The 26,438-nt window shown below is 45.1% G+C and overlaps 1 protein-coding gene across 1 annotated transcript in view; it reads right to left on the reverse strand.

Moving 5' to 3' along the window:
* Nucleotides 1–26,438, reverse strand: part of LOC311109257 (lethal(3)malignant brain tumor-like protein 4) — a gene marked incomplete at its 3' end in the record, with an annotated part of 75,348 nt that overhangs the window by 18,147 nt on the left and 30,763 nt on the right. The window contains exons 11-15 of the mRNA XM_084152094.1: nucleotides 20,232–20,317; nucleotides 16,876–16,986; nucleotides 12,750–12,864; nucleotides 9,977–10,088; nucleotides 668–850 (exon numbers count right to left, since the gene is read on the reverse strand). Of these exons, the coding sequence (XP_084008220.1) occupies nucleotides 668–850; nucleotides 9,977–10,088; nucleotides 12,750–12,864; nucleotides 16,876–16,986; nucleotides 20,232–20,317 (607 nt within the window). The remainder of the gene's footprint in view (nucleotides 1–667; nucleotides 851–9,976; nucleotides 10,089–12,749; nucleotides 12,865–16,875; nucleotides 16,987–20,231; nucleotides 20,318–26,438) is intronic.

Below are 26,438 nucleotides of genomic sequence, written 5' to 3' on the forward strand. Positions count from 1 at the left end.
GCAGACCCAATGCAATTGCAGAAAATCCATCTGAGCAGCGTGTAAACTAAGCTGATCAGCGGTGCTGAGTCGGCGTTTAACCAAACGCTTCTGATACTAAACGCTTATGTATCTGCTGTGGACACTGTGGAAAAATGCAATTCACCGCCCTTAAACTTCTTAAACGTCAGAGAAGCCAACAAAACGTGATCTGCCTCGTCTCCATCGCTTGATGGAAACATTCTAACCTTGGAATTTGCAGAGAGTGGCGTGCAGTCCTCCGTTATGCCTTTTAGATAAAGCCTTAAAAATGTCACGACAGCTGTTATTTTGCTAGTTTAGAACAGTATCAGGTCCCCTCAGTGGAACATGAAACATTGGATTACATTTAGCCAAGTCTCCTCTCCTTCCAAGGCTGTAGGCAGTTTCAATTAGAAATCTCAGTTGGGTGGCGACACTGACACAGTGTTTAAAGACTTCGAAAATGCATCCTTTCTTCCTCCACTCCTTGAAGTCATCACTTATATCTGACATGTCTGAATGGGTGAAAGCTATGAAGTGGAACTGTTGCTTTCACCTATCCTATCATGCTAGATTAGTGAGGATGGAAGGAAGCATTTTAACCATTTTCAAACAGGGCCAGCTGGCCATCTTGACACATCATCACAATGACATCACACCCCCTCACCTGGTCTCCATGGGAACATCCCGAGGTGGCGTGGCTTCCTCCTGGTCGTCGGCGGTGCACAGCCTCTTGGTCTTCTGGACAAAGTGTACAGGGACAAAGGTGATCTGCTTCTCGCCACCCAGCCGGTCAGGCAGCACGACCTCCTTCTTCATGTTGATGTCAGAGTAGGGACAGCCGAAGGCACTGTGGAGAGGAGAAAAATAAGAAGGGAGGAGTGAGTGAGAGAGAGAAACAGTGTGAGAAAGAGAGAGAGAGACAGTGTGAGAGAGAGAGACAGTGTGAGAGAGACAGTGAGAGAGAGAGACAGTGTGAGAGAGAGTGACAGTGAGAGAGAGTGACAGTGAGAGAGAGAAAAGTAGACAGAAAGACTGAGCCAGGAAGATAAAGAGGGAGAAAAGAAAGGGCCTCAAGCCTGTCGATACTTTAAAAGCCCTTCTCAGCCGGCCAGCCCAGGATGCAGCAGCAGGACATGTTTGTGTGTGAGGGTTCATTTGGCCTGGCCTGTCACAGCGTATTAGTCAAACCAGCCCTTCAAAATGACCATGTGGAGAAAGCCAGTGTAAAAACTGCTCAGCGTGTGGTGCTGAGGTCCAGGCCAACCAGAAACAGTAAAGAGTAGAGACACATTGCTATTGTGTGGCTGCTCAAAGTATTTAATTATATGCATCTCTAGGCTTTGCTGAGCCAGAGCACCTTTTCTGCAGAAAATCACTGCTTTAGAAATTCAGAGGCTAGCTCTCTCCATCTGTCTGAGGATTCAACTCCTCTCCTTCCCTCCCCCGCTCATGCATCTTTTGGTTCAGTTTAACGAATTCCACTTTGGACCGTGACTCACGGCAACAACAAGACGACATAAACAAGACAAACCACAATGAAGAGGCCAACAAATGGGATGAAGAAATTAGAGAATGCAGCAAATGAAGTATGAAATGGAGTGAAAGAAAGCGAGACCGAGAGACAGAGAGCGAGAGAGACAGAGCGAGAGACAGAGACACAGAGAGAGAGACAGACAGAGAGAGACAGAGAGACAGACAGAGAGAGACAGAGCGAGAGACAGAGACAGACAGACAGCGAGAGACAGATACAGAGAGAGAGAGACAGAGACAGAGACAGAGAGACAGAGACAGAGACAGAGAGACAGAGCGAGAGAGACAGAGACAGAGAGACAGACAGAGAAACCCCATTTTTTTCCATTGACATTTGTCTAATGCCTTTGGATTTTTGGAAAGGCCACCCTGAGGGTGCTGTGACTAATTAGCTTGATGCTGTGTCAATGACAGCAGTGAACTGAGACACACTTTATTTTTTGGGACTTAACTTATTCACATCTGGGGATGGAACTCCATCTGGCTCCAGCTGGCTGGCTGCCTGGGAAGGTGACGCTGTTCTCGTAAAACACTCACTCACACACAAGTACGCACAAACACAAAATAATGCAGGTACGCACTTAGACACACAGGTACACACACACCCCGTGACTGACTAAGAGAACATTGGTGATGAAAGATTTAGTAATACCTCAAATTCACTGCCCTTAAAAATACAAGGATGTGTAGCACACTGTTACCTTTCCACACAGGCTTGAGGGGACCCGCAGCCCCATCTGCAGAATTAGCTGACTCCACATCTTTCAAGTTGAGGCTGTAACTCCCCAGAGCCAGATGAACTCATGGATACCATTTTTATGTCTCTGCGTCCAGTATGATGGAAGTTAGAGGTAGTTTTGCGAGCCAATGCTAACTAGCGTTAGCACAATGACTGAAAGTCTATGGCAGGGTTCTTCAATTCCGGTCCTGGAGGGCCGAAACACTTCTGTTTTTTATTTCTACCTGGTAGTTAATTGCACTCACCTGGTGTCCCAGGTCTGAATTAGCCCCTGATTAGAAGGAGAGGATGAAAAACAGAGGTGTTTCGGCCCTCCAGGACCGGAATTGAAGAACCCTGGTCTATGGTATCTGCTAGCAATAGTTAGCAATTGCGCTAGTGCTAGTTAACAACCTCCTTCAAACTGCATGCAGAGACATAAAAATGGCATCCACGAGTTCATCTGACTCTAGGGAAGTAGATAAGGGGCCTCATTGCCAAAATCCTGAAGTATCCCTTTAAGGCCTTGGCTAACAGTGGGAGAGTACAGATTTACAGATACAGTTGACAACTCTCACATTCTGCTGGCTGCAAAGCTGGCCAACCATGACCGACAAAATACAGCAACGAGTGGAGGAGGGGGTCACCATAAGTGTCACAGCAAGCAACTGAAGCAAGTCACTGGGTTGAGGGCCAACCGCTCTAGTTTGTTATACATGTTTCCCCCATGATTACTTTCAAGGCTGGGCACCCCCAAAGCAACATCCAGGCGTGATTTGACACAAGAACTGTCAACCAAGTGGCCAAACTCTGTCAGCTGGGGGCCAACAGAGCTAACTGGGGGGCCGTACCCGCCTATAAATGGTAAAGGAAACACTGGTAGACACAGCTAGGAAGAAGACAAAGAAGAGGTTCCTCTAACACCATCACACAGCCTTCACGCTCCATCACAGTCCATAAGCCCAGCTCCCTCTACGCATCTTAAGTCTGGCCCTGAATTTAACGAATTCCACTGGAAACAGGAGTAGATAAGAAGACTTAAGAGCCACAGAGAGAGAGAGAGAGCTCTGTTGGAAGGACACTGAGGTAAATCCAGCCGTGTTGGACAGAGAAAGACACACAACGGCCAAATCTGTTTTTGTTATTTACGTACCTCACAGATACAGTAATTAATCAAGTTATTATGTGTTTACTGCTGAGCTGCTACCACAATGTGTTCCCCTCACACACACACCTGCATCTGATGCCATAAATCGACTTCACACACACACACTCTCCCCCTCTAACTGCCTTGGGACCAACTAAACCGTAGCGCGGACCAAGGAGAAACATATAGTTATGTAAATTTTTGATAAGGGTATTGGAACTGATCCTTCAGCAGACTGGAGACTTTAAGCCCGGGACGAGACAATTTATGTTGACGCCCGCTGTGGAAATCCACAACGCTCGTGTTCATTAAAATGGAATGATGCATGATGGGACAGCAGAACTACTGGCGACTGAAGCAGGAGGAGCTCAGAAATAGAGTGCAGCAGCAGTAGTGAGCGTTGAGAAGCTAAAATGACTGTGTTCAGAGAGGGGTCTGTCACCGCACTCGATGTCCTTTCCTCCACTGCAGATAAGAGATAAGATCAATTTGAGGAAAGGGTCGTGCTGGATTGTTCTGAAGTTCAGGAAAGAGCCGAAGTGGGCCCTTTCCATTCACATGTTATCTCAATGTGATCTCAATGGAATTCAACATGACTAGTCTTTGTGCGACCTCATGAGCTGACACTTTAAGGTCAAAATGTTAAAGAACCAATATAATGTATAAAAATGCTAAAAGGCATACACGTTTTCTTTTCTTTCTTTTTTTTCTTCCAAGTAAATGCACAGTTTTATAAATATTCACGTGGGGTAATGAGATTGCATAATGCTCGCTCGAGCAGTAGATGAACTCCGGCTATCTCATCACGAAATCTCCAAGCTAATACCAAATAATACCAAAGTGAAACAATTTTAGTTTCCGAGGTAGAAGTTTTGGTGAGGGAGGCCCTGCTCTCTCCACTCCCAGATGCTTAGCCCATTTCATTCCGATCTCCTCTGCATTTTTGTAGCCATTTGCTACAGCCTGTCAACTATGCCTCTGCCTATCCCTGTTCTCTCCTCTCTGCACAGGCTACACAAACGCACCACACCGCGTGGCTGCTGCCTCTCCAATCTGGTGGTCCCTGCACGCACCACCCACGTGGAGTTCCAGGTCGCAGGCAGCCTCTGGAACTGCCGTTCTGCTGCCAACAAAGCTGACTTCATCCCAGCCTATGCCAACCTCCAGTCCCTCGACTTCCTGGCGCTGACGGAAACATGGATCACCACTGAAAACACCGCTACTCCTACTGCTCTCTCCTCGTCTGACCATGTGTTCTCGCATACCCCGAGAGCATCTGGTCAGAGGGGTGGTGGTACAGGAATCCTCATCTCTCCCAAGTGGACATTCTCAATTTTTCCCCTAACCCATCTGTCTATCTCCTCATTTGAATTCCATGCTGTCACAGTCACTAGCCCATTTAAGCTTAATATCCTTGTCATCTATCGCCCTCCAGGTTCCCTTGGAGAGTTCATCAATGAGCTTGACGCCTTGATAAGTTCCTTCCCTGAGGATGGCTCACCCCTCACAGTTTTGGGGGATTTCAACCTCCCTATGTCCACATTTGACTCATTTCTCTCTGCCTCCTTCTTTCCACTCCTCTCCTCTTTTGACCTCACCCTCTCACCGTCCCCCCCTACTCACAAGGCAGGCAATACGCTTGACCTCATCTTCACTAGATGCTGCTCCTCTACTAATCTCACTGCAACTCCCCTCCAAGTCTCCGACCACTACTTTGTTTCCTTTTCTCTCTCACTCTCCTCCCACACTACTCACTCTGCCCCTACACAGATGGTAATGCGCCGCCGCAACCTTCGCTCTCTCTCTCCCACTACTCTCTCCTCTTCCATCCTATCATCTCTTCCCTCTGCTCAATCCTTCTCCCTCCAATCTCCTGATTCTGCCTCCTCAACCCTCCTCTCCTCCCTTTCTGCATCCTTTGACTCTCTGTGTCCCCTATCCTCCCGGCCGGCTCGGTCCTCCCCTCCAGCTCCGTGGCTTGATGACTCATTGCGAGCTCACAGAACAGAGCTCCGGGCAGCGGAGCGGAAATGGAAGAAAACTAAACTCCCTGCCGACCTGGCATCTTTTCACTCCCTCCTCTCTACATTTTCTTCATCTGTTTCTGCTGCTAAGGCCACCTTCTACCACTCTAAATTCCAAGCATCTGCCTCTAACCCTAGGAAGCTCTTTGCCACATTTTCCTCCCTCCTGAATCCTCCCTCCCCCCCCCCCCCCTCCTCTCTCTCTGTGGATGACTTCGTCAACCACTTTGAAAAGAAGGTTGACGACATCCGATCCTTGTTTGTTAAGTCTAATGACACTGCTGGTCCTGCTCACACTGCCCTACCCTATGCTTTGACTTCTTTCTCCCCTCTCTCTCCAGATAAGATCCTGCGACTTGTGACTGCAGGCCGCCCAACAACCTGCCCGCTTGACCCCATCCCCTCCTCCCTTCTCCAGACCATCTCCGGTGACCTTCTCCCCTACCTCACCTCGCTGATCAACTCATCCTTGACCGCTGGCCATGTCCCTTCCGTCTTCAAGAGAGCGAGAGTTACTCCCCTTCTCAAAAAACCAACACTCGACCCCACTGATGTCAACAACTACAGACCAGTATCCCTTCTTTCTTTTCTTTCCAAAACTATTGAGCGTGCCGTCTTTAGCCAACTCTCTTGCTATCTCTCTCAGAATGACCTTCTTGATCCAAACCAATCAGGTTTCAGGACTGGTCATTCAACTGAGACTGCTCTTCTCTGTGTCACAGAGACTCTCCGCACTGCTAAAGCTAACTCTCTCTCCTCTGCTCTTGTCCTTCTAGACCTGTCTGCTGCCTTTGATACTGTGAACCATCAGATCCTCCTCTCCACCCTCTCCGAAATGGGCATCTCCGGCGCGGCTCACTCCTGGATTGCGTCCTACCTGACCGGTCGCTCCTACCAAGTGGCGTGGCGGGAAGCTGTCTCCGCACCACGTGCTCTCACCACTGGTGTCCCCCAGGGATCGGTTTTGGGCCCTCTCCTTTTCTCCCTATACACCAAGTCACTTGGCTCTGTCATATCCTCACATGGCCTTTCCTATCATTGCTACGCTGACGATACACAACTAATCTTCTCCTTTCCCCCTTCTGATAACCAGGTGGCGAATCGCATCTCTGCATGTCTGGCAGACATATCAGTATGGATGACGGATCACCACCTCAAGCTGAACCCTGGCAAGACGGAGCTGCTCTTCCTCCCGGGGAAGGACTGCCCGTTCCATGATCTCGCCATCACGGTAGACAACTCCGCTGTGTCCTCCTCCCAGAGTGCGAAGAGCCTAGGCGTGACCCTGGACAACACCCTGTCGTTCTCCGCCAACATCAAGGCGGTGACCCGCTCCTGCAGGTTCATGCTCTACAACATTCGGAGAGTGCGACCCTGCCTTACACAGGAAGCGGCGCAGGTCCTGGTCCAGGCACTTGTCATCTCCCGTCTGGACTACTGCAACTCGCTGTTGGCTGGGCTCCCTGCCTGTGCCATTAAACCCCTACAACTCATCCAGAATGCCGCAGCCCGTCTGGTGTTCAACCTTCCCAAGTTCTCTCACGTCACCCCCCTCCTCCGCACACTCCACTGGCTTCCAATTGAAGCTCGCATCCGCTACAAGACCATGGTGCTTGCCTTTGGAGCAGTGAGGGGAACGGCACCCCTGTACCTTCAGGCTCTGATCAGTCCCTACACCCAAACGAGGACATTGCGTTCATCCACCTCTGGCCTGCTGGCTCCCCTTCCTCTGCGGAAGCACAGCTCCCGCTCAGCCCAGTCAAAACTGTTCGCTGCTCTGGCACCCCAATGGTGGAACAAGCTCCCTCACGACGCCAGGACAGCGGAGTCACTCACCACCTTCCGGAGACATTTGAAACCTCACCTCTTTAAGGAATACCTGGGATAGGCTAAAGTATTCCTTCTAACCCCCCCCCCCCAAATTGTAAAGTGGTTATCCCACTGGCTATAGGGTGAACGCACCAATTTGTGAGTCGCTCTGGCTAAGAGCGTCTGCTAAATGACGTTAATGTGCCCTTGAGCAAGGCACTTAACCCTAATTGCTCCTGTAAGTCGCTCTGGTTAAGAGCGTCTGCTAAATGACTAAAATGTAAATGTAAATGTAAACTTCACACCAGGATAACATTACCTCGTCACCAATAACGGCTCTGGAATTAAAAATAATATATTGAGGCTGCTTGAGCATAATGCCGTGCTGGGGTATTAAATACAGTAGCTTTCCGTTTTTTTTATATGTACTACAGAAATGACTGAATACAGTTGTGTGTGTGTGTGAGTGAGTTAGTGAGTGTCGTGTTTACCTTTTTAACAAAGTCAATAGGGAGAAAACTACACAAAGATCTTAAAGGACACCTTTCAGAGAGAGACATATTTAAGTCTGTCATAACAAAAGAAGTGATGACATTTCTAGCCACAAATGTTATTTCTACTCATAAAGCTGAAGTTCTGAGTTCATGTTAATTCATGCATATGGGATTCAAATGAGTTGCTAAGGAGGTTGGGTTTCTACAACGTGGTGGATTTCTTTTTTTCTGCAGCAGCAGGGTTTTATACGTAGAATGGTACTGCAGATGAGGAGTTGGTCAGGAGCCATTGTAATCATTGGTCTTTCAGGAGGATCCCACTGTGGCTAGAGGAGATGGGCGGGAGAGAACATTGGTCTTTCAGGAGGATCCCACTGTGGCTAGAGGAGATGGGCGGGAGAGAAAAATATGCACGGTCTACTCTCATTACATTCAGCGTTGATTACATCCTTGAAAGATAGCAGAGGGTAGCAGAGATAGCAAAAATAGCAGAGGGTGAGTTGAATCCTCAGGGGGAGGGAGAGGGAGAGAGGTGGAGAGTTGAATCCTCAGGCAGATGCTCAGGGGGAGGGAGAGACAGAGACAGAGAAGTGGAGAGTTGAATCCTCAGACAGATGCTCAGACAGACAGATGCTCAGAGAGAGACAGAGACAGAGAAGTGGAGAGTTGAATCCTCAGACAGATGCTCAGACAGACAGATGCTCAGAGAGAGACAGAGAGAGAGAGAGAGAAGGCTACAGGGTTGGCTTTTTCCAGGCTGCTCACTCGCTGGTGTGTGAGCTCTGTGAGTGAACTCTGGCCAGGAGTGCTTCTCCTCCATCCTCCCCTTTGTGGAGGCACTCCTCCAACCTCTGGCTCCCCTGGATTAAATGCTTAGGGCCCAGCTGGCTGCAGCCCCCACTCCCTCCCATAGAGCAGTCCAAGTCAGCTAGCCGAGCGCTACCATTCGGCCATGCAACGCTGCATTTACAGCAGCTTATCTATTACCCAATGACAATGGTCGTCCACATCCCACCTTGCCAACGCCAGCTGCTGGTGGATAATACCTTCACATGGAGGTATTAGCCCTTTCTAATCTGGATCTCAATGGAACAAACAGCAAATTGAGCAAAAATAATGACGCCCCTAAACAATGGTGACATTCTATCAGAAAAGCCAAGCTGGGCATAGGTCTGGCACAAACCATCCTTAGCTACTACCACAAAGGATTTGATAAGTATAAAGCAATATGCTGAACGTCCTTCCAAGCCTATCCGGAGTTCGATACTGCGACCAGAATGGTCACATTTGCGACCGTTTGACTTGGCAGAGCAACACATTTTTTAATTGGTCGCAAGGGTGCCAATGAAAATATGTTTTATCTGGTCACGTTAGTTATTGGTTCACAATTACTTTTTTTTTTTTTTATCGTCATGATTTATTTAAAAGAGTAATGTGCAATTAACCAAAATAAACCAACTTTCCGAAGAGGCAACAAAGGCATGGGAATGCCCCTGTCTGAGTGTGTCAGGGCTCAACATACAGGAGAGGTTTTGGAAACCCTCCGGGCCAGTCAATCATCCCAGTCAGTGGGCAGCTTGGGCCAATGAAAAAAAGATTGTAATAATGCTATTTTTAATCTAGGCCAGTGGTCACCAACCAACTGGTTGATCGCACATTTCTGTAAAAAACAACAACGTTACCATTTTTATTTTATTCATCTCGTACTGTTGGCGGTAGGTGCACCCGAATCAGCTGCCCTGCACGCCACGTATGTGAATTGTTCCCATTCTGAACCATTTAATTGGTCTGAAGGTACAAACACGCCTTCCTGGCGGACCCAGAGAGCAAATCAAGTGCAATATAGGGCTACCGCTAGCCAATCGGAATGCTCAGATTTGTCTGCAGTAACGTAGCTGGTGTAAATAAAAGCTACAGCAAAGTTGATACAGTGAGATTTCTAAACTTTTAAAAACCATGACTAGAGACAGACTGTCAATGAATACAGCAAAGAGCTGCTGTTTTTATGAGAGCGTTGACAGGGCACTTTTTATTCAACACTTAGGCCACAGGAAGATGTTTGGGGGTGGGGGTGCTGGGGAGGGGGGAATCATTTTTTGCTCGCGTTACAGATGGGTATATCGGTCTGCTAATACAGGACTAGTGCACTACTTTTACATATATATATATACACACACACACACACACACACACACACGTTACTGGACCGGGCCATAGTGTCAGACAGTGTTGTCATCAACGGTTGTCTTACCTGTGGTGTCCTGTGTATTTGGCCCCTTTGATGTGGCCCATGCCCCTGCAGCCCGGAGTGGGGCACACTCCCTGGGTCACAGAGCTCTTAAGGTCAGAAGGTCCTGCATGTGCTGCATGTGGACAAAAACAAAACAAACTTTACAAAATTCTAACTTACAATGCTTTTCTTTCATTATTTGTTTTTTTATGCATGAATACGATGGCTCACTGTTCGTTGTTGGCATATACTGCCGAGGTTTGCCCATTTTACCAATGAAGTAATCATTAAAATAATTTGCAACAAATGGTTTTGTGATGAATAAGCCAACTGATTCAATGAAAGATGAGTTTTTCTGCCCATAATTTATTTTCCCATAATTATTTATATCATTGATCTTGGATTGATAAATTTTTCATTGATTGATTTAGCCAGTAGGCAAGTAGTAGGTTAACTTTGGTCAGCAACTGCAGTCAGTGGTATACATATATACACCTAACCCATGTGTGATGAGTACTAAAATGGAGTTACAATGAAAGGAAAAGGCCTTTAACTGGGGTAGGTCAATACGTAATTCGTGTGTCAGGGTAGACAAATAGCCCTTATGGCTCTGCTTATGGTGGTAGATTTCCAAAATGAAGAGATTAAGAACTCTAGAGAGAGACATCAAAAATGTCTCTTGCCATAATACATCACCCGCCAAACTTCTAAGACAAACCAAATAAGATCTATGATATTCAAGTCAGGTTTATGGCCTGTATTGCCGGTGCCAAGATACAACTATTTATTTCTCACCCACATGCACACACAGACACATTTCATGGGTCGTCCCAAATGTGTTTACCAAAAGGGGGAATTTAAGAGATTTGTTATAGTCTCTGAAGGAGACGAGTCCTCCACTTGGAATAAGATTAGACTTATTTTCCGTTGCAGCCATTTATATTGTACCCCTAAAAACAGTTGTCAGCGGTAAAACATCAAGAAAAAAAATCACGGCCAACATCGAAAAACAAAAACAGATGGCATTGGAAGGTCAAGAGATGAATCTGTGCAGACAAAAATACATTTCTTGATTTCTTACACTGTGCCAACCTGTCAATCACAACGGACTACTTTGACATGAATTAAAGTTTGTTTTGGGGCTGTACATGCTATTGGCTACAGTGCAATCGGAAAGTATTCAGAACCCTTGACATTCTCCAAATGTTGTTACGTTATAGCCTTATTCTAAAATTGACAATAGTTTTTTTCCCCTCATCAATCTACACACAATAACCCATAACGACAAAGCAAAAACACGTTTTTATAAAGGTTTGCAAATTAAACAAATGAATAAAATGAAATATCACATTTACATAAGTATTCAGACCCTTTACTCAGTACTTTGTTGAAGCGCCTTCGGTAGCGATTACAGCCTTGAGTCTTCTTGGGTATGACACTACAAGCTTGGTACACCTGTATTTGGGGAGTTACTCCCATTCTTCTCTGCAGATTCTCTCAAGCTCTGTCAGGTTGAATTGGGAGCGTCGCTGCACAGCTATTTTCAGGTCTCTCCAGAGATGTTTGATCGGGTTCAAGTCTGGACTCTGGCTGGGCCAATCAAGGACATTCAGAGACTTGTCTTGAAGCCACTCCTGCTTTGTCTTGGCTTTGTGCTTAGGGTCGTTGTCCTGCTGGAAGTTGAACCTTCACCCCAATCTGAGGTCCTGAGCGCTCTGGAGCAGGTTTTCATCAAGGATCTCTCTGTACTTTGCTCCGTTCATCTTTCCCTCGATCCTGACTAGTCTCCCAGTCCCTGCTGCTGAAAAACAATCTTAGTTTCATCAGACCAGAGAATCTTGTTTTTCACGGTCTGAGAGTCCTTTAGGTGCCTTTTGGCAAACTCCAAGCGGGCTGTCATGTGCCTTTTACTGAGGAGTGGCTTTCGTCTGGCCACTCTGCCATAAAGGCCTGATTGGTGGAGTGCTGCAGAGATGGTTGTCCTTCTGGAAGGTTCGCCCATCTCCACAGAGGGTCTCTGGAGCTCTGTCAGAGAGACCATCGGGTTCTTGGTCACCTCCCTGACCAAGGCTCTTCTCCACTTCTTTTTTGGTACCCTTCCCCAGAGCTGTGTCTCAACACAATCCTGTCTCGGAGCTCTACGGACAATTCGACCTCATTGCTTGGTTTTTGCACTGTCAACTGTGGGACCTAGACAGGTGTGTGCCTTTCCAAATCATGTCCAATCAATTGAATTTACCACAGGTGGACTCTCACGGATGATTAACGGAAACAGGATGCACCTGAGCTCAATTTCGAGTGTAATAGCAAAGGGTCTGAATACTTACGTAAATAAAGGTATCTGTTTTTTAATTTTTAACGCATTTGCAAAAAAGCAACAAAATTCAAAAAACCTGTTTTCACTTTTGTCATTATGGTGTATTGATGAGAAAAACATTTATTTAATCCATTTTAGAATAAGGCTGTAATGTAACAAAATGTGGAAAAAGTCAAGGGGTCTGAATACTTTCCGAATGCACTGTATATAGGTGTGCTGAATATTTAGAGCGCAGTACAAATTCCTGTGCCATAGAAAATACTTTGCACCATTATAACAGATAGCTGTGCTCTAACGTCAGTGAGATTTACCTCTGAAAGGGACAGAATAAATAATGGGGTATGGAATGGTCCTTGAGAAGAGTGGAGTCTACTGGTTTGTGTGTAGGTGAGAGTGTTGAGGTGGAACAGTTAGCGAAGAGCGCACACTCGCAGATGTGCGCACACACACACACACACAAAGGGGTTGTGAACTCACAGAGGGGGGGTTCCAGGGTGTGGCCTGTTCGGGCACACCAGCCCACAGGGTGAAGGTCCGGCAGGTCAGAGTCCACCCAGAAGTCAAACTTCTCGTGCCAGCCGTCAAAACGGATCTGATTGATACAGAAAGAGAGGGAGAAACAGAGAGAGAGAGTTAAAAAAACTAATTCAAATTGAAATCCCTATTAAAATTAGGTTAAAACTAATTGAATGTGTCATTGAACCAATTGCACTTCATGGCAGCGAGTTGTGGAGTCCACTTGCAAAACAAGATTTCATCCAATGGGACAAACACCCCATTGAAACCCTGCATGCAGAGTTCTGTAAGATTCTCCTACATGTCCCGAGGAAAACTACAAACAATAATAATAATAATAATAATATGCCATTTAGCAGACGCTTTTATCCAAAGCGACTTACAGTCATGCGTGCATACATTTTTGTGTATGGGTGGTCCCGGGGATCGAACCCACTACCTTAGCGTTACAAGCGCCGTGCTCTACCAGTTGAGCTACAGAGGACCGCAAACAATGCATGCAGGGCAGAATTAGGCCAATATCCACTAATAATACAAACTCAAAAAGTAGCAATTCAGTTTTGGAAACATCTAAAATACAGTGACCCCCTCTCATATCATTACCAAGCCCTGCAATATCAAGAACTGAACAAAGAAAAGAGTCCCCTCATCCAGCTGGTCCTGGGGCTGAGTTCACAAACCTGTTCTACTAACACACTGAAGCATCAGGATCAGAACATCCAATCAATCAGAATAAACCAAATTACAACACAGTCAAAACAAAATTACATTACTTATTGGAAAGCACAAAGCAAAATGCAGTGCTATCTGGCCCTGAGAGAGAGCGATACACAGAGAGAGAGAGAGAGAGATACAGAGAGAGGGAGAGATAGAGATAGAGAGCGAGAGATACAGAGAGCGAGAGATACAGAGAGAGCGAGAGAGAGCGAGAGCGAGAGAGATACAGAGAGAGAGAGCGAGAGAGATACAGAGAGAGATACGGAGAGAGAGAGATACAGAGAGAGAGATCCAGAGAGATATATAGAGAGAGAGAGATACAGAGAGAGATACAGAGAGAGTAGTAAACAGTAGTAAACAAAAATGTTATGACACCAAGTTTAATGATTATAGAGCTGGTTCAGAATCCACAGTTGATTCTGTTCTAAATGTACCTACTCCTAGTAGAGGACTCTTTGAAAGTACAATGGGATGCATGACATTAAATAATAACATTTTATATTAATCAATCCGCCACGGTGTGTAAGATCTGATTGTTTTATTTAACCTTTATTTTAACAGGGAAGACATTGAGACCTAGGTCTCTTTCACAAATGTGCCCTGTATATACAACATAAATAAACATATTATATGCAAACTATACTGAACAGAAATATAAATGCTACATGTAATGTGTTGGTCCCATGTTTCATGAGCTGAAATAAAAAAAATCACAGACATTTTCCATATGCACAAAAAGCTTATTTATCTAAATTTTGGGCACAAATTTGTTTACATCCCTGTTAGTGAGCATTTCTCCTTTGCCAAGATACACCATCCACCTGACCGGTGATCATTACACAGGTGCACCTTGTGCTGCGCACAATAAAAGGCCAATAAAATGTTTTTCTGTCTGTAGTCTGATAGGCTGGGCCTTGCTCCCCAGTTGGTGGGCCAGTCTCCCAAGTGGGTGAGCCTATGTGCAATCCCATGGCTGCGCCTTTAATTGACTGATTTCCTTATATGAACTGTAACTCAGTAAAAATCGGTCGGTCGGTCTCGCTCTCAAAAAGACAGTAATGGGAAGCATCACAAAATCAGCCTGTTACATTCCTCCACAAATAAGTCCCCAATCAATACTTTAAAATTGCCAGAACGGCACCAGAACATCAAGATGAAACATTTTGTTCCAGCAATACGGTGCATTAAAACTAAACGCAGATTTACCTCGGTCGGTTTTTACCTAGTTAATCCTGTGAACGGGTTAGGCAACTCAGGTGTCTATACTTCAACAGCAAAGTTAGATAAGACTGAAGTTTATGAAGTAAGGCCTTGATTACACATCCTTATTTCAAGATGCATGAATTATACATCATGCTAATCAATTCATCTTCCTCATCAGCTGGCAAGTGTTCTCATAGTGGTGCTTTCGGTGCAATATTAAAGTTTCCACCAAACTCCACTCTATACTAAACACCACCGCTGCTTCGACCGATGCCTCTCAAAACTTGCCGTGTTTTTAGATTTCCGTTTCCCACTCTATTAAAATCATGACGACTTGTCAGCTGACAAGCAGCAGCTCATAACCATGGTTCAGTGGTGCAATAGTGTTCCTCCAGGGAAGCCAGCAGGCTTGACCCGTGTGTGTGTGTGTGTGTGTGTGTGTGTATAGAGTAGCTACACAAAGAAATCATTATATGTCTTATGTAGCACTAATGGATGACGAGAGGGTTCTGGTGAAGACGGATGACTGGGGTCTGGGTGGGGGAGAATCGATGCAGTGCTTTGACCCAAGCTAAATCCACTATGGGTTAATGGCGCCTGTCTGATCACATAATCATGAACCCTCTACAGTCCAAGCCCTGTCTAAGCCAGGGGAGAGGGGAGTTCTATTAAGCTATATGGAATTGTTTTAAGAAGGCCATAACAAGGATCATTTAGCTATTAGATTTGGAATTTTAAGACCCCTTAAAGTATATATATATAAATATATATATATATATATATATAAATATATATATATATATATAAATATATATATATATATATATATATATATATATATATATATATATATATATATATATATATATATATATATATATATATATATATATATATATATATATATATATATATATATATATATATATATATATATATATATATATATATACATACATACACACACACACATATACACACACAAATCATTTGATGAAAAATTTTATTTGGCCTTACTGCTATTAGCCCATAGAAACGCAATGAATAACATATTTACTAAATTGAACAACAGATTGTTTGTTCTGAAGTGTCAGAGAGATGAGAAAGATTAGAATTGTTAAATGATTTTTTACATGTATTTGACCCCTTATTCTTGCCACTAAACTGTCTCCATATATACTTCCATAATTTTTTTTTAACTGGTACCTGGTGGACCTTCAGACGAGTCATGTGAGGCCTGTGGGCGTCCTAGAGCAAAACAACCGACAGGTCGGTGTTCATGAGAGTCTCACCTTTCCACAGCGGGGTCATATTAGTGTGCAGCCCAAACTGTTCGGACGCTACAGACAGAAGTTGGCAGATCGGCTGTACCTACTTAAGATGAGTCCCAAGACACTTTGTCGTAGAGCAAAACGGAGAACACCATCATGTTTGTGAGCGTCTCATCTTTCCACAGAGGGGTCATAGGTCATAATAGTTTGTAGGCCAAACCGTTTGGACACTACTGATGATTTTGTGAGAAGACCGATTTTCGGGATGTCTCAAACATCAATCTAGCTCTGTCACCTTTCACCGCAGATGCGGAAGTGTGACATCAGCGGATGCGGTGGATTGAGGGGGCGCGGAAACCGACTCTAGGGGGATTTAATCACACTGTGAGACACGTCGGGGGATTCCTCTGCTAGACTGACTGAGCAGCGTGACGTGATAGGACAAATATGGTGAGAAATGAGGCACTCTGCTCTGTCAATGATCAACTGTATAAACACCCAATACATACATCAGGCGGAAACACATAGGCATGGGCATGGGCATGCAGTACAAACAAACACAGTGCATGTGCCCTGACACACACACAATACAAACTACCAAGTCTCAGTACAAGGCTTGTTAGTGGTTTAACAAGAGCAGCACCAACAAGAGGCTTCTGCAGACTCTCCAGGCTGCTCATTTCACAGACATGGAGTCCTAAACAGCCGTGGTGTAGGAGCTTCCAGCTCAGCAGGCCTCCTCACCCTGACTAACACCCCCCCCCACACACTTCTATTCACATACCCTCCTCTCATCCCCTCACCTCCTCTCATCCCCGCAATCATCCTTTCATTTTGTTCTCTCTCTCTCTCTCATCCCCTCTCTTATCCCACCTCTTCACCTTCCTCCCCCTCACCTTGACCCTGTAGTCCTCAGTGTCTGAGACAGTAGCCACACGGACCAGCATGGGGTTCCTCCTGTCCACCACCTCCAGCTTCATGTTCACCTGGAAACTGTGAGGAGCTCTCTGTGATGGGGAAGAGAAAGGAGGAAGTGAGGGGGGAGACAGCGAGAGAGACAGAAAGAGCAGAGCATGCAGAGTGGAGGAGAGCAGAGGTGAGGACAGGCCCCGTCAGCCAGAAACTCAGCCAGAGGAGAAGATTTGAGGGTGTGGAATTGTGTGGAGCTGTGCAGATGTCATGCAGGGGAGAGGCAGTTGACAGTGGAGTTCTTTAGGGCAGAGAGGAAGTCAGTGAGTTTGACACAGGGTGTTTCTGAATGAGAATGACAGGGACCATATCCATTAATCGTCTCAGAGTAGAACATTGGTCGTAAGTACTGAGAATAGAGACATTTGACTCCTACTCTTATATGTAAAAAATAAAAGCTATGCATGAAGCATTTTAGTCATAAGACTCCGACTAAGTAAACAGATGTTTAGGACACATCATGAGCTGTCCTAACCAGTTAAGAGTTGTGCAGGTGTTTTGATAATAGAAAAAGTCAGTGAGTCAGTGGTTCCTGCACCACATAAAATTGCTTTGGAGTTGAAGAATGTTTTGATATTTCTATATGATCAATCCATAAACAATCTACACCTACATGCAACAGTATGTCTTGCGCTTTTGAAAATGATTTCACATGAGCCCTTTATCACATGATATGCCTAAATACTTATAACCACATAGGCTAATAAATAATAATATTTATATTTGTATTATTTAATTAACCTAAATCATGTTATTCCAAGTTATCCCTTTGGAGCGCAACATCATGTTGGTAAAAAAATATAAAATTGGGCAATTGAAGCCATCTAGGGCCCATGTTAACTTTGATTGTGTTCGATGAAAATGTTAGACCTTTCAAACGTTTTATGCAACATTATCTGCAAGTGATTTGATGCCAACTGTCCCAAAGAAATGTAGAGTTATTAAATGGGAGTGACGAGTGTGTTGATATACAGTGGGGGAAAAAAGTATTTAGTCAGCCACCAATTGTGCAAGTTCTCCCACTTAAAAAAATGAGAGAGGCCTGTAATTTTCATCATAGGTACACGTCAACTATGACAGACAAATTGAGAAAAAAAATCCAGAAAATCACATTGTAGGATTTTTTATGAATTTATTTGCAAATTATGGTGGAAAATAAGTATTTGGTCACCTACAAACAAGCAAGATTTCTGGCTCTCACAGACCTGTAACTTCTTCTTTAAGAGGCTCCTCTGTCCTCCACTCGTTACCTGTATTAATGGCACCTGTTTGAACTTGTTATCAGTATAAAAGACACCTGTCCACAACCTCAAACAGTCACACTCCAAACTCCACTATGGCCAAGACCAAAGAGTTGTCAAAGGACACCAGAAACAAAATTGTAGACCTGCACCAGGCTGGGAAGACTGAATCTGCAATAGGTAAGCAGCTTGGTTTGAAGAAATCAACTGTGGGAGCAATTATTAGGAAATGGAAGACATGCAAGACCACTGATAATCTCCCTCGATCTGGGGCTCCACGCAAGATCTCACCCTGTGGGGTCAAAATGATCACAAGAACGGTGAGCAAAACTCCCAGAACCACACGGGGGGACCTAGTGAATGACCTGCAGAGAGCTGGGACCAAAGTAACAAAGCCTACCATCAGTAACACACTATGCCGCCAGGGACTCAAATCCTGCAGTGCGAGACGTGTCCCCCTGCTTAAGCCAGTACATGTCCAGGCCCGTCTGAAGTTTGCTAGAGTGCATTTGGATGATCCAGAAGAGGATTGGGAGAATGTCATATGGTCAGATGAAACCAAAATAGAACTTTTTGGTAAGGAGGACAAAGAATGCTGAGTTGCATCCAAAGAACACCATACCTACTGTGAAGCATGGGGGTGGAAACATCATGCTTTGGGGCTGTTTTACTGCAAAGGGACCAGGACGACTGATCCGTGTAAAGGAAAGAATGAATGGGTCCATGTATCGTGAGATTTTGAGTGAAAACCTTCCATCAGCAAGGGCATTGAAGATGAAACGTGGCTGGGTCTTTCAGCATGACAATGATCCCAAACACACCGCCCGGGCAACAAAGGAGTGGCTTCGTAAGAAGCATTTCAAGGTCCTGGAGTGGCCTAGCCAGTCTCCAGATCTCAACCCCATAGAAAATCTTTGGAGGGAGTTGAAAGTCTGTGTTGCCCAGCGACAGCCCCAAAACATCACTGCTCTAAAGGAGATCTGCATGGAGGAATGGGCCAAAATACCAGCAACAGTGTGTGAAAACCTTGTGAAGACTTACAGAAAATGTTTGACCTGTGTCATTGCCAACAAAGGGTATATAACAAAGTATTGAGAAACTTTTGTTATTGACCAAATACTTATTTTCCACCATAATTTGCCAATAAATTTATAAAAAATCCTACAATGTGATTTTCTGAAATGTTTTCTCTCAATTTGTCTGTCATAGTTGACGTGTACCTATGATGAAAATTACAGGCCTCTCATCTTTTTAAGTGGGAGAACTTGCACAATTGGTGGCTGACTAAATACTTTTTTCCCCCACTGTAACAGTATAATTATAAAAAAAATCCACTTTTAACAAGCATCCGAATTGGTCCCAAAAAATTATAACATACGCATGCCAACATGCCAAGAGTAGGCAAAGTGATCAGGCGAATATTATATCAATCGTTTTACCATTGCAACATTTGATGTTACATTCACCGTGGTTGTCCGAAGCATGCACAGCTGGCGATGCCTCATCGCGATTGGTTATTCCCCATCTCTTGCAACAACGTCAATGAGCCTCATCACTATCTTTCCTTTGCGGTACCTCAAACTGTTGTGATTACCAGCAGAGATTAACTTTTATGAGTTGATTTTACTCCTGGCTCTTTATCTGGGTAGTGTCTTAACATCATCATAAAACCTACTCTGAGCTGGGAGTTATTTTAGTCTTAAAACATGTTTCCTAGGACTTTTTCTGAGATGCTTTGTGGATACGGGCCCAGGTCTGGTAAAGTGACAAACTGATGTCAAACTGAGGAAAACATTACTTGTGTCATTATTGTGAAAAGGGACCTAACCACAACCGTTATTAAACTGCCTTAAATTTCAATTGTTTGTAGGAGTTTTTTTAGACAATAAAGGAAATCATTATGAAACACTAAAGAAGCCGTTAGATTGCAGCAGAGCCTGGGAACAACAATGGTGCCGCGTGACACACAGACACACACACAAACACAGCGCTGTCTGATACATAGCTAGCCAGCTGTTCTGTGCCTAGTGCTTACTGCTTACCATACAGAAAGCCTGGCTTGGAACCGCCGTGGAACCATTGTCTTCTAAGTACTCCTCCCACAGGAAATGTTCTGGGTTGGGGTGTCCTTGAACACAATCCAAAACACAATCTGATTTAAACATGGGGAAATCGCACACGCTCGTGCTTGCGCACGCACATGCACACACAAACAACTTCAAACGGGGACCATACACGGCTGTGACAATCTCATTACAAGACAAATGAGCTTGAAAACTTAAATGTGACACACACACACACACACACACGGGTGCAACATATGCGGGGGAGCTAACGTACACAATCACATATCGCCTGGTTGCGGAAGGAAATTATGTTTAGCTAGCGGAGATTGAGTTGTGGAGGCTGCCATTAGTGAGTGATTAGTTGTACTGGCCACTGCCTCGGTAGTTCTTGTTAAATCAAATACAGGAAAATACCTCAGTCCCAAGCCAGAGAGTAGTCAGAGGTAGTCAGTTATAGAGGCACATTTGAGCCAATCACAAACGGTTCAACAATAAAAACTTGCCTGGCTACTTCGGGAACTGCTCATTTACTGTGCCTTTACTTTGAAACTCAATCTGAAACTAGATTCCATTCTAGTAAAACATCCAAGAGAAAATGCATGCGTGCATCTCAACAGTCTAAAGTGGCCTCCTGCTTGCAATATGGCAGATGCATCTGCTACAAAAGGAATTTATAACACATTACATTTTGTAAGACAAAATATGTTCAGTGCATAGAAGCAGCTGGAAGTCTGATAGTAAAGCTGTGGGTAAAGAGCCTACAGATGGTTCAATATAGAGGTAATGAGCACTTTCATAGTCACAGTTTCTCAGGGCAAGATCTAACATCATATTAGTAAGTACACCTGTCTCTTCCTTGACTATAGGAATACGTTCCAGAGCTGCAGTTCTTCACTTGCTCTAAGAACACCAGTTGAGGAATCACACTGTATACGACAGCAATGATGAGTCCACATTAAGTTAAAGTAAGGGATTTGGTAAGGGATTTGGAAGCAATACAACTGGCCTTAGAGACTAGTTGCGTATCTGGAGCATCAGCAATTGTGGGTTCGATTACAGGCTCAAAATGGCCAGAAACAAATAACTTTCTATTCTTGTTTCAGTCTATTCTTGTTCTGAGAATTGAAGGCTATTCCATGCGAGAAATTGCCAAGAAACTGAAGATCTCGTACAACGCTGTGTACTACTCCCTTCACAGAACAGCGCAAACTGGCGCTAACCAGAATAGAAAGAGGAGTGGGAGGCCCCGGTGCACAACTGAGCAGGAGGACAAATACATTAGAGTGTCTAGTTTGAGAAACAGACGCCTCACAGGTCCTCAACTGCCAGCTTCATTAAATAGTACCTGCAAAACACCAGTCTCAATGTCAACAGTGAAGAGGCGACTCCTGGATGCTGACCTTCTAGGCAAAGAAAAATCCATATCTCAGACTGGCCAATAAAAATAAAAGATTAAGATGGACAAAAGAACACAGACACTGGACAGAGGAAGATTGGAAAAAAGTGTTATGGACAGACAAATCGATGTTTGAGGTGTTCGGATCACAAATAAGAACATTTGTGAGACGCAGACCAAAGGAAAAGATGCTGGAGGAGTGCTTGATTCCATCTGTCAAGCATGGTGGAGGCAATGTGATGGTCTGGGGGTGCTTTGGTGGTGGTAAAGTGGGAGATTTGTACAGGGTAAAAGGGATCTTGAAGAAGGAAAGCTATCACTCCATTTTGCAACACCATACCATACCCTGTGGACGGCGCTTGATTGGAGCCAATTTCCTCCTACAACAGGACAATGACCCAAAGCACAGCTCCAAACTATGCAATAACTATTTAGGGAAAAGCAGTCAGCTGGTATTCTGTCTATAATGGAGTGGCCAGCACAGTCACCGGATCTGGGGTGAAATCTCTTCAGATTACCTCAACAAATTGACTACTAGAATGCCAAAGGTCTGCAAGGCTGTAATTGCTGCAAATGGAGGATTCATTGAGATTATTTCTAACCTTGTCAATGACTACATTTCCTATGCATTTTGCTATATTTCCTATTCAAACTCATTTCATGTATGTTTTCATGGAAAACAAGGATATTTCAAATGACCCCAAACTTTTGAACGGTAGTGTACATACACACTTCAATGTTGGACATAAGACTGTAAAAACACCAGGAAATCAGTGCCAAGTGATTTTAATTTTGTAAATCTGTTCCCAAGTATTCCTACACATAATAGAGAGACGTGATTGTATACACATGTAAGCAAGGTTTGAAATGATTATGTTTTAGTCAAATATTATATTTGTTTGGGCTAAACTTGGTCACTTTTCAGTATACAGTTGTGGATGATCCGTTATGTATCCCATAGACTGTTGGCATCTCCCAGCACCACATGTACACCACTGAAACTGCTATAGCTTAGCCAAGGACTATCGGGTCTGATAGGAGTTGAGAGAGAGAGAGAGAGAGCGCTAGCAAAATCAAGAGAGAGAAACCTTGTTTCAAATGGTCAATGAATTAATGCTCTCTGCACAAGGCATGGATCAAATAGTTACAATAATATTGTACCCAACAGCTGTGATAACATAAACGATAATCTCTCTCCCCCTCCCCTCCTGTTCTCCCCCCCCTCTCTTGCCTTCTTTCCCTCCCTCTTTCTCTCTATTCGCTGATCTGCAAATGATCTGATGATTGTGCTCCAGTATCCATTTAACAGCACAGCACCACACTCGCTTTTAACTGGAAAAACAGATGCAGTTTTGTGACATACAACTCTCTGGGAGAATGTTAGCCGAATGGCACAACCGAGCAGCCTATTATATTGTAGAACAAGAGAGGGAGAAGAAAATGGAGATGGAGAAAGAGGAGAGCGAGAGAGCCTAGAGGGTTTTGATATCCTTTCAAATGCTTTGGACTTGGATTCCTTATGTCATTTAGCAGACGCTCTTATCCAGAGCAAGTTACAGTTGCTAGGTGGGCCAACCACATGTCCACAGGCATAGGAAATATTGAATTTATTGAGGAAAAGTGTATCAAAGTCAAAGCTAGAAAGGAGGGGGTGGTTTCAGGTGCTTTCGGAAGATGGGCAGGGACTCTGCTGTCCTAGCTTCAGGGGGAATTTGGTTCCATCATTGGGGTGTCCGGACTTAGCAGGAGCTGCCCTCCCGTAGGGATGGCAGGGCCAAGAGACCAAAGGTGGCAGAACGGAGTGCTCAGGTTGGGGTGTAGGGTTTGAGCATAGCCTGAAGATAGGGATTGGCAGTTCCTCTTGCTGCTCCATTGGCAAGCACCATGTTCTCATTGTGGATGCGAGCTTCGACTGGAAGCCAGTGGAGTGAACTGAGGAGCGGGGTGACATGGGAGAACTTGGGAAGGTTGGGGTAGTTGAGTGTCATACACATAGCAATGATAGGAGAGACCATGTGAGGATATAATGGAGCTGAGTGACTTGGTGTATCGAGAGAAGGAGGGGCCTAGAACCGAGCCCTGGGGGACACGAGTACGTGGTGCAGACACAGATCCTCTCCATGTCACCTGGTAGGAGCGGCCTGCCAGGTAGAATGCAATCCAAGAGTGTGCAGAGCCTGAGTCGCCCAGCCCTGAGAGGGTGCAGAGGAGGATCTGATAATTCACAGTGTGGAAGGCAGAGGATAGATCTAGCAGGATGAGAGTCAGCTTTGGCAGTGTGGAGAGCCTCTGTGCTACAAAGAAGAGCAGTCTCGGTTGAGTGACCCGTCTTGAAGCCTGACTGGTTAGGGTCAAGAAGATTATTCTGAGAGAGATAACAAGAGAGTTGGTCAGAGACAGCACACTCAAGCTTTTGAAAGAAAAGAAAGAAGGGTTACAGGTCTATAGTTTTTTGACGTCAGATGAGTCGAGTGTTGGTTTCTTGAGGAGGGGAAGCGACATTTTGAAGTCAGAGGGGACGCAGCGAGTGCTCACGGATGAGTTGATGGAAGTGAGGAATGGGAGAAGGCCTCCAGAGATGGTCTGGAGAAGGAAGGAGGGGATGGGGTCGAGCGGGCAGGTTGTCGGGCGGCCAGTCCTCACTAGTTGCAGGATTTCATCTGGAGAGAGAGGGGAGAAAGAGGTCAAGGCGTAGGGTAGTTCTGTGTGAGTGGGACCAGTGGACTCAATAGGCTGAGTGAATGAGGAACAGGATGTCGTCAACCTTCTTTTCAAAGTGGTTGACAAAGTCGTCCGCAGAGAGGGAGGAGGGAAGGGGAAGGGGTGGAGGATTTAGGAGGGAGGAGAAGGTGGAGAGTTTCGTAGGGCTAGAGGCAGAAGCTTGAAATTTAGAGTGATATAAAGTGGCTTTAGCAGCAGATACAGAGGAAGAGAAGGTAGAGAGGAGGAAGTGAAGGATGATCGGTCCTCCGGAAGTTTAGTTTTCCTCCATTTTCACTCAGCTGCCCACAGCCCTGTTCTGGAAGCTCGCAATGAGTCACTCTGCCACGGAGCAGGAGGGGAAGGCCCGAGACATAGAATGCGGAAAGGGAGGAGAGTACGGACTAAGAGGAATAATCAGAAGGGAGAGATGATAGGATAGAAGAGGAGAGAGTAGTGGGAGAGAGAGAGAGCGAAGATTGCGATGGCGCATGACCATCTGGGTAGGGGCTGAGTGGCTAGGGTTGGAGGAGAGAGAGTTAGAAAAGGAAACTAAGTCAGAGACCTAGAGGGGGGTTGCAGTGAGATTAGTAGGGGAACAGCCTCTACTAAAGATGAGGTCAAGCGTATTGCCTGACTTGTGAGTTGGAGGGGATTGGGAAAGTTTGAGGTCAAAAGAGGTAAGGAGGAGAAAGAGAGAGTTGGAAAGAAATTAATGGAAGGCAGACTCCAGGAACTTGAAATCCGCCAAGTACGAAGAGCGGTGAGCCATCGTCAGGAAATTAGCTTATTAAGGTGTCAAGCTCATTGAGGAACTCTCCAAGGGCACCTGGTGGGTGATCGATGAGAACAGTGTTACGCTTGAGTGGTCAAGTGACAGTATGGAATTCAAATGAGGAGATGGACAGGTGAGAGAGGGAGAAAAGAGAAAATCTCCAGTTAGGCGAAATGAGTAGCCCTGTGCCGCCACCGCAACGACCAGATGCTCTCGGACTATGAGAGAAAACATAGTCAGATGAAGAGAGAGCAGCTGGAGTAGCAGTGTTCTCTGGGGTGATCCAGATCTCCGTCAGGGCCAAGAAGTGAAGGGCAGCATAGGCTGACCGCAGATCGGAAGTTCCAAACGCTGCCAGAGACCCGGAATTCCACATGGGTTGTACGCTCAGGGTTCAATAAATTAGAAGAGTTGCAGCCAAGGGGTGGGGAGCATCTGTAAAGCCTACAGGGAGAGGAGCGAACAGGTATAGAAAACACACACACAGTTGCCAAAGCTACAAAAGAGCAAAATGAGATAATCTGAAAATAACTCGGTAAAACACTCAAGTGAGAGAGTGGTGTGAAGCCTTCCTCTCTTTCCTTCCTCGAAGAACTCCACAGAACAACTCTGCAGAACCGTCTTTGTTTCGCAGACGAGACCACCGCTTATAGCTGCCCCTGAGAAACCAGGGGAGACTGAATCCTGGTTGATGTGTCAACAATCATCTGCAAGTTATGAGCATTCAGCAGTTCACACACCAAGTAGGCTACTGGGAAGACAGGCAGCACTTAAAGTAGCTGGCCATAGCAAGCAAAAAGACAGTGCTAGACAACAGATGAAGACAAAAAATATACTTATCACTCCTGGAGATATCAGGAGTCCTCTAGCTAATAAAGGAAACTCCACCAACGAGTTTGATTACCGTTGGAGTTATTCACTTTACAGCACCCAGTGGGTAATTCCTACCACATTACCATCACCCGACCCAGGCTTAAGTGCCATTACATTGAGTCAGACAGCGTAATTATGACTGGGTGTTGGGGCCCTGGAGTGGCCCAACATGACAACACAATAGATGAGAGGGCTACTGTACGTGTTCGTTACGCTTTGCAATTACACAATAAGACATTAAAAGCCACACAAAGTGACATTTTAGACACCTTCCTATACCTTAGTCCCATTTAACATTACCATGACAACCCCTCCAACTTTTAACATATCATCGTAGCTAGCTGCTGACTGCAGATGAGAGCCTTTTAAATGATTGACAGCATCTAGACTGACAGGAGAGCTGATTTTACGTAAGTCAAGAGAATAATATGAAAATATG

The sequence above is a fragment of the Coregonus lavaretus genome, assembly GCF_964263955.1.
Source record: "Coregonus lavaretus genome assembly, chromosome: 34".
In the NCBI taxonomy this organism is placed as follows: Eukaryota; Metazoa; Chordata; class Actinopteri; order Salmoniformes; family Salmonidae; genus Coregonus; species Coregonus lavaretus.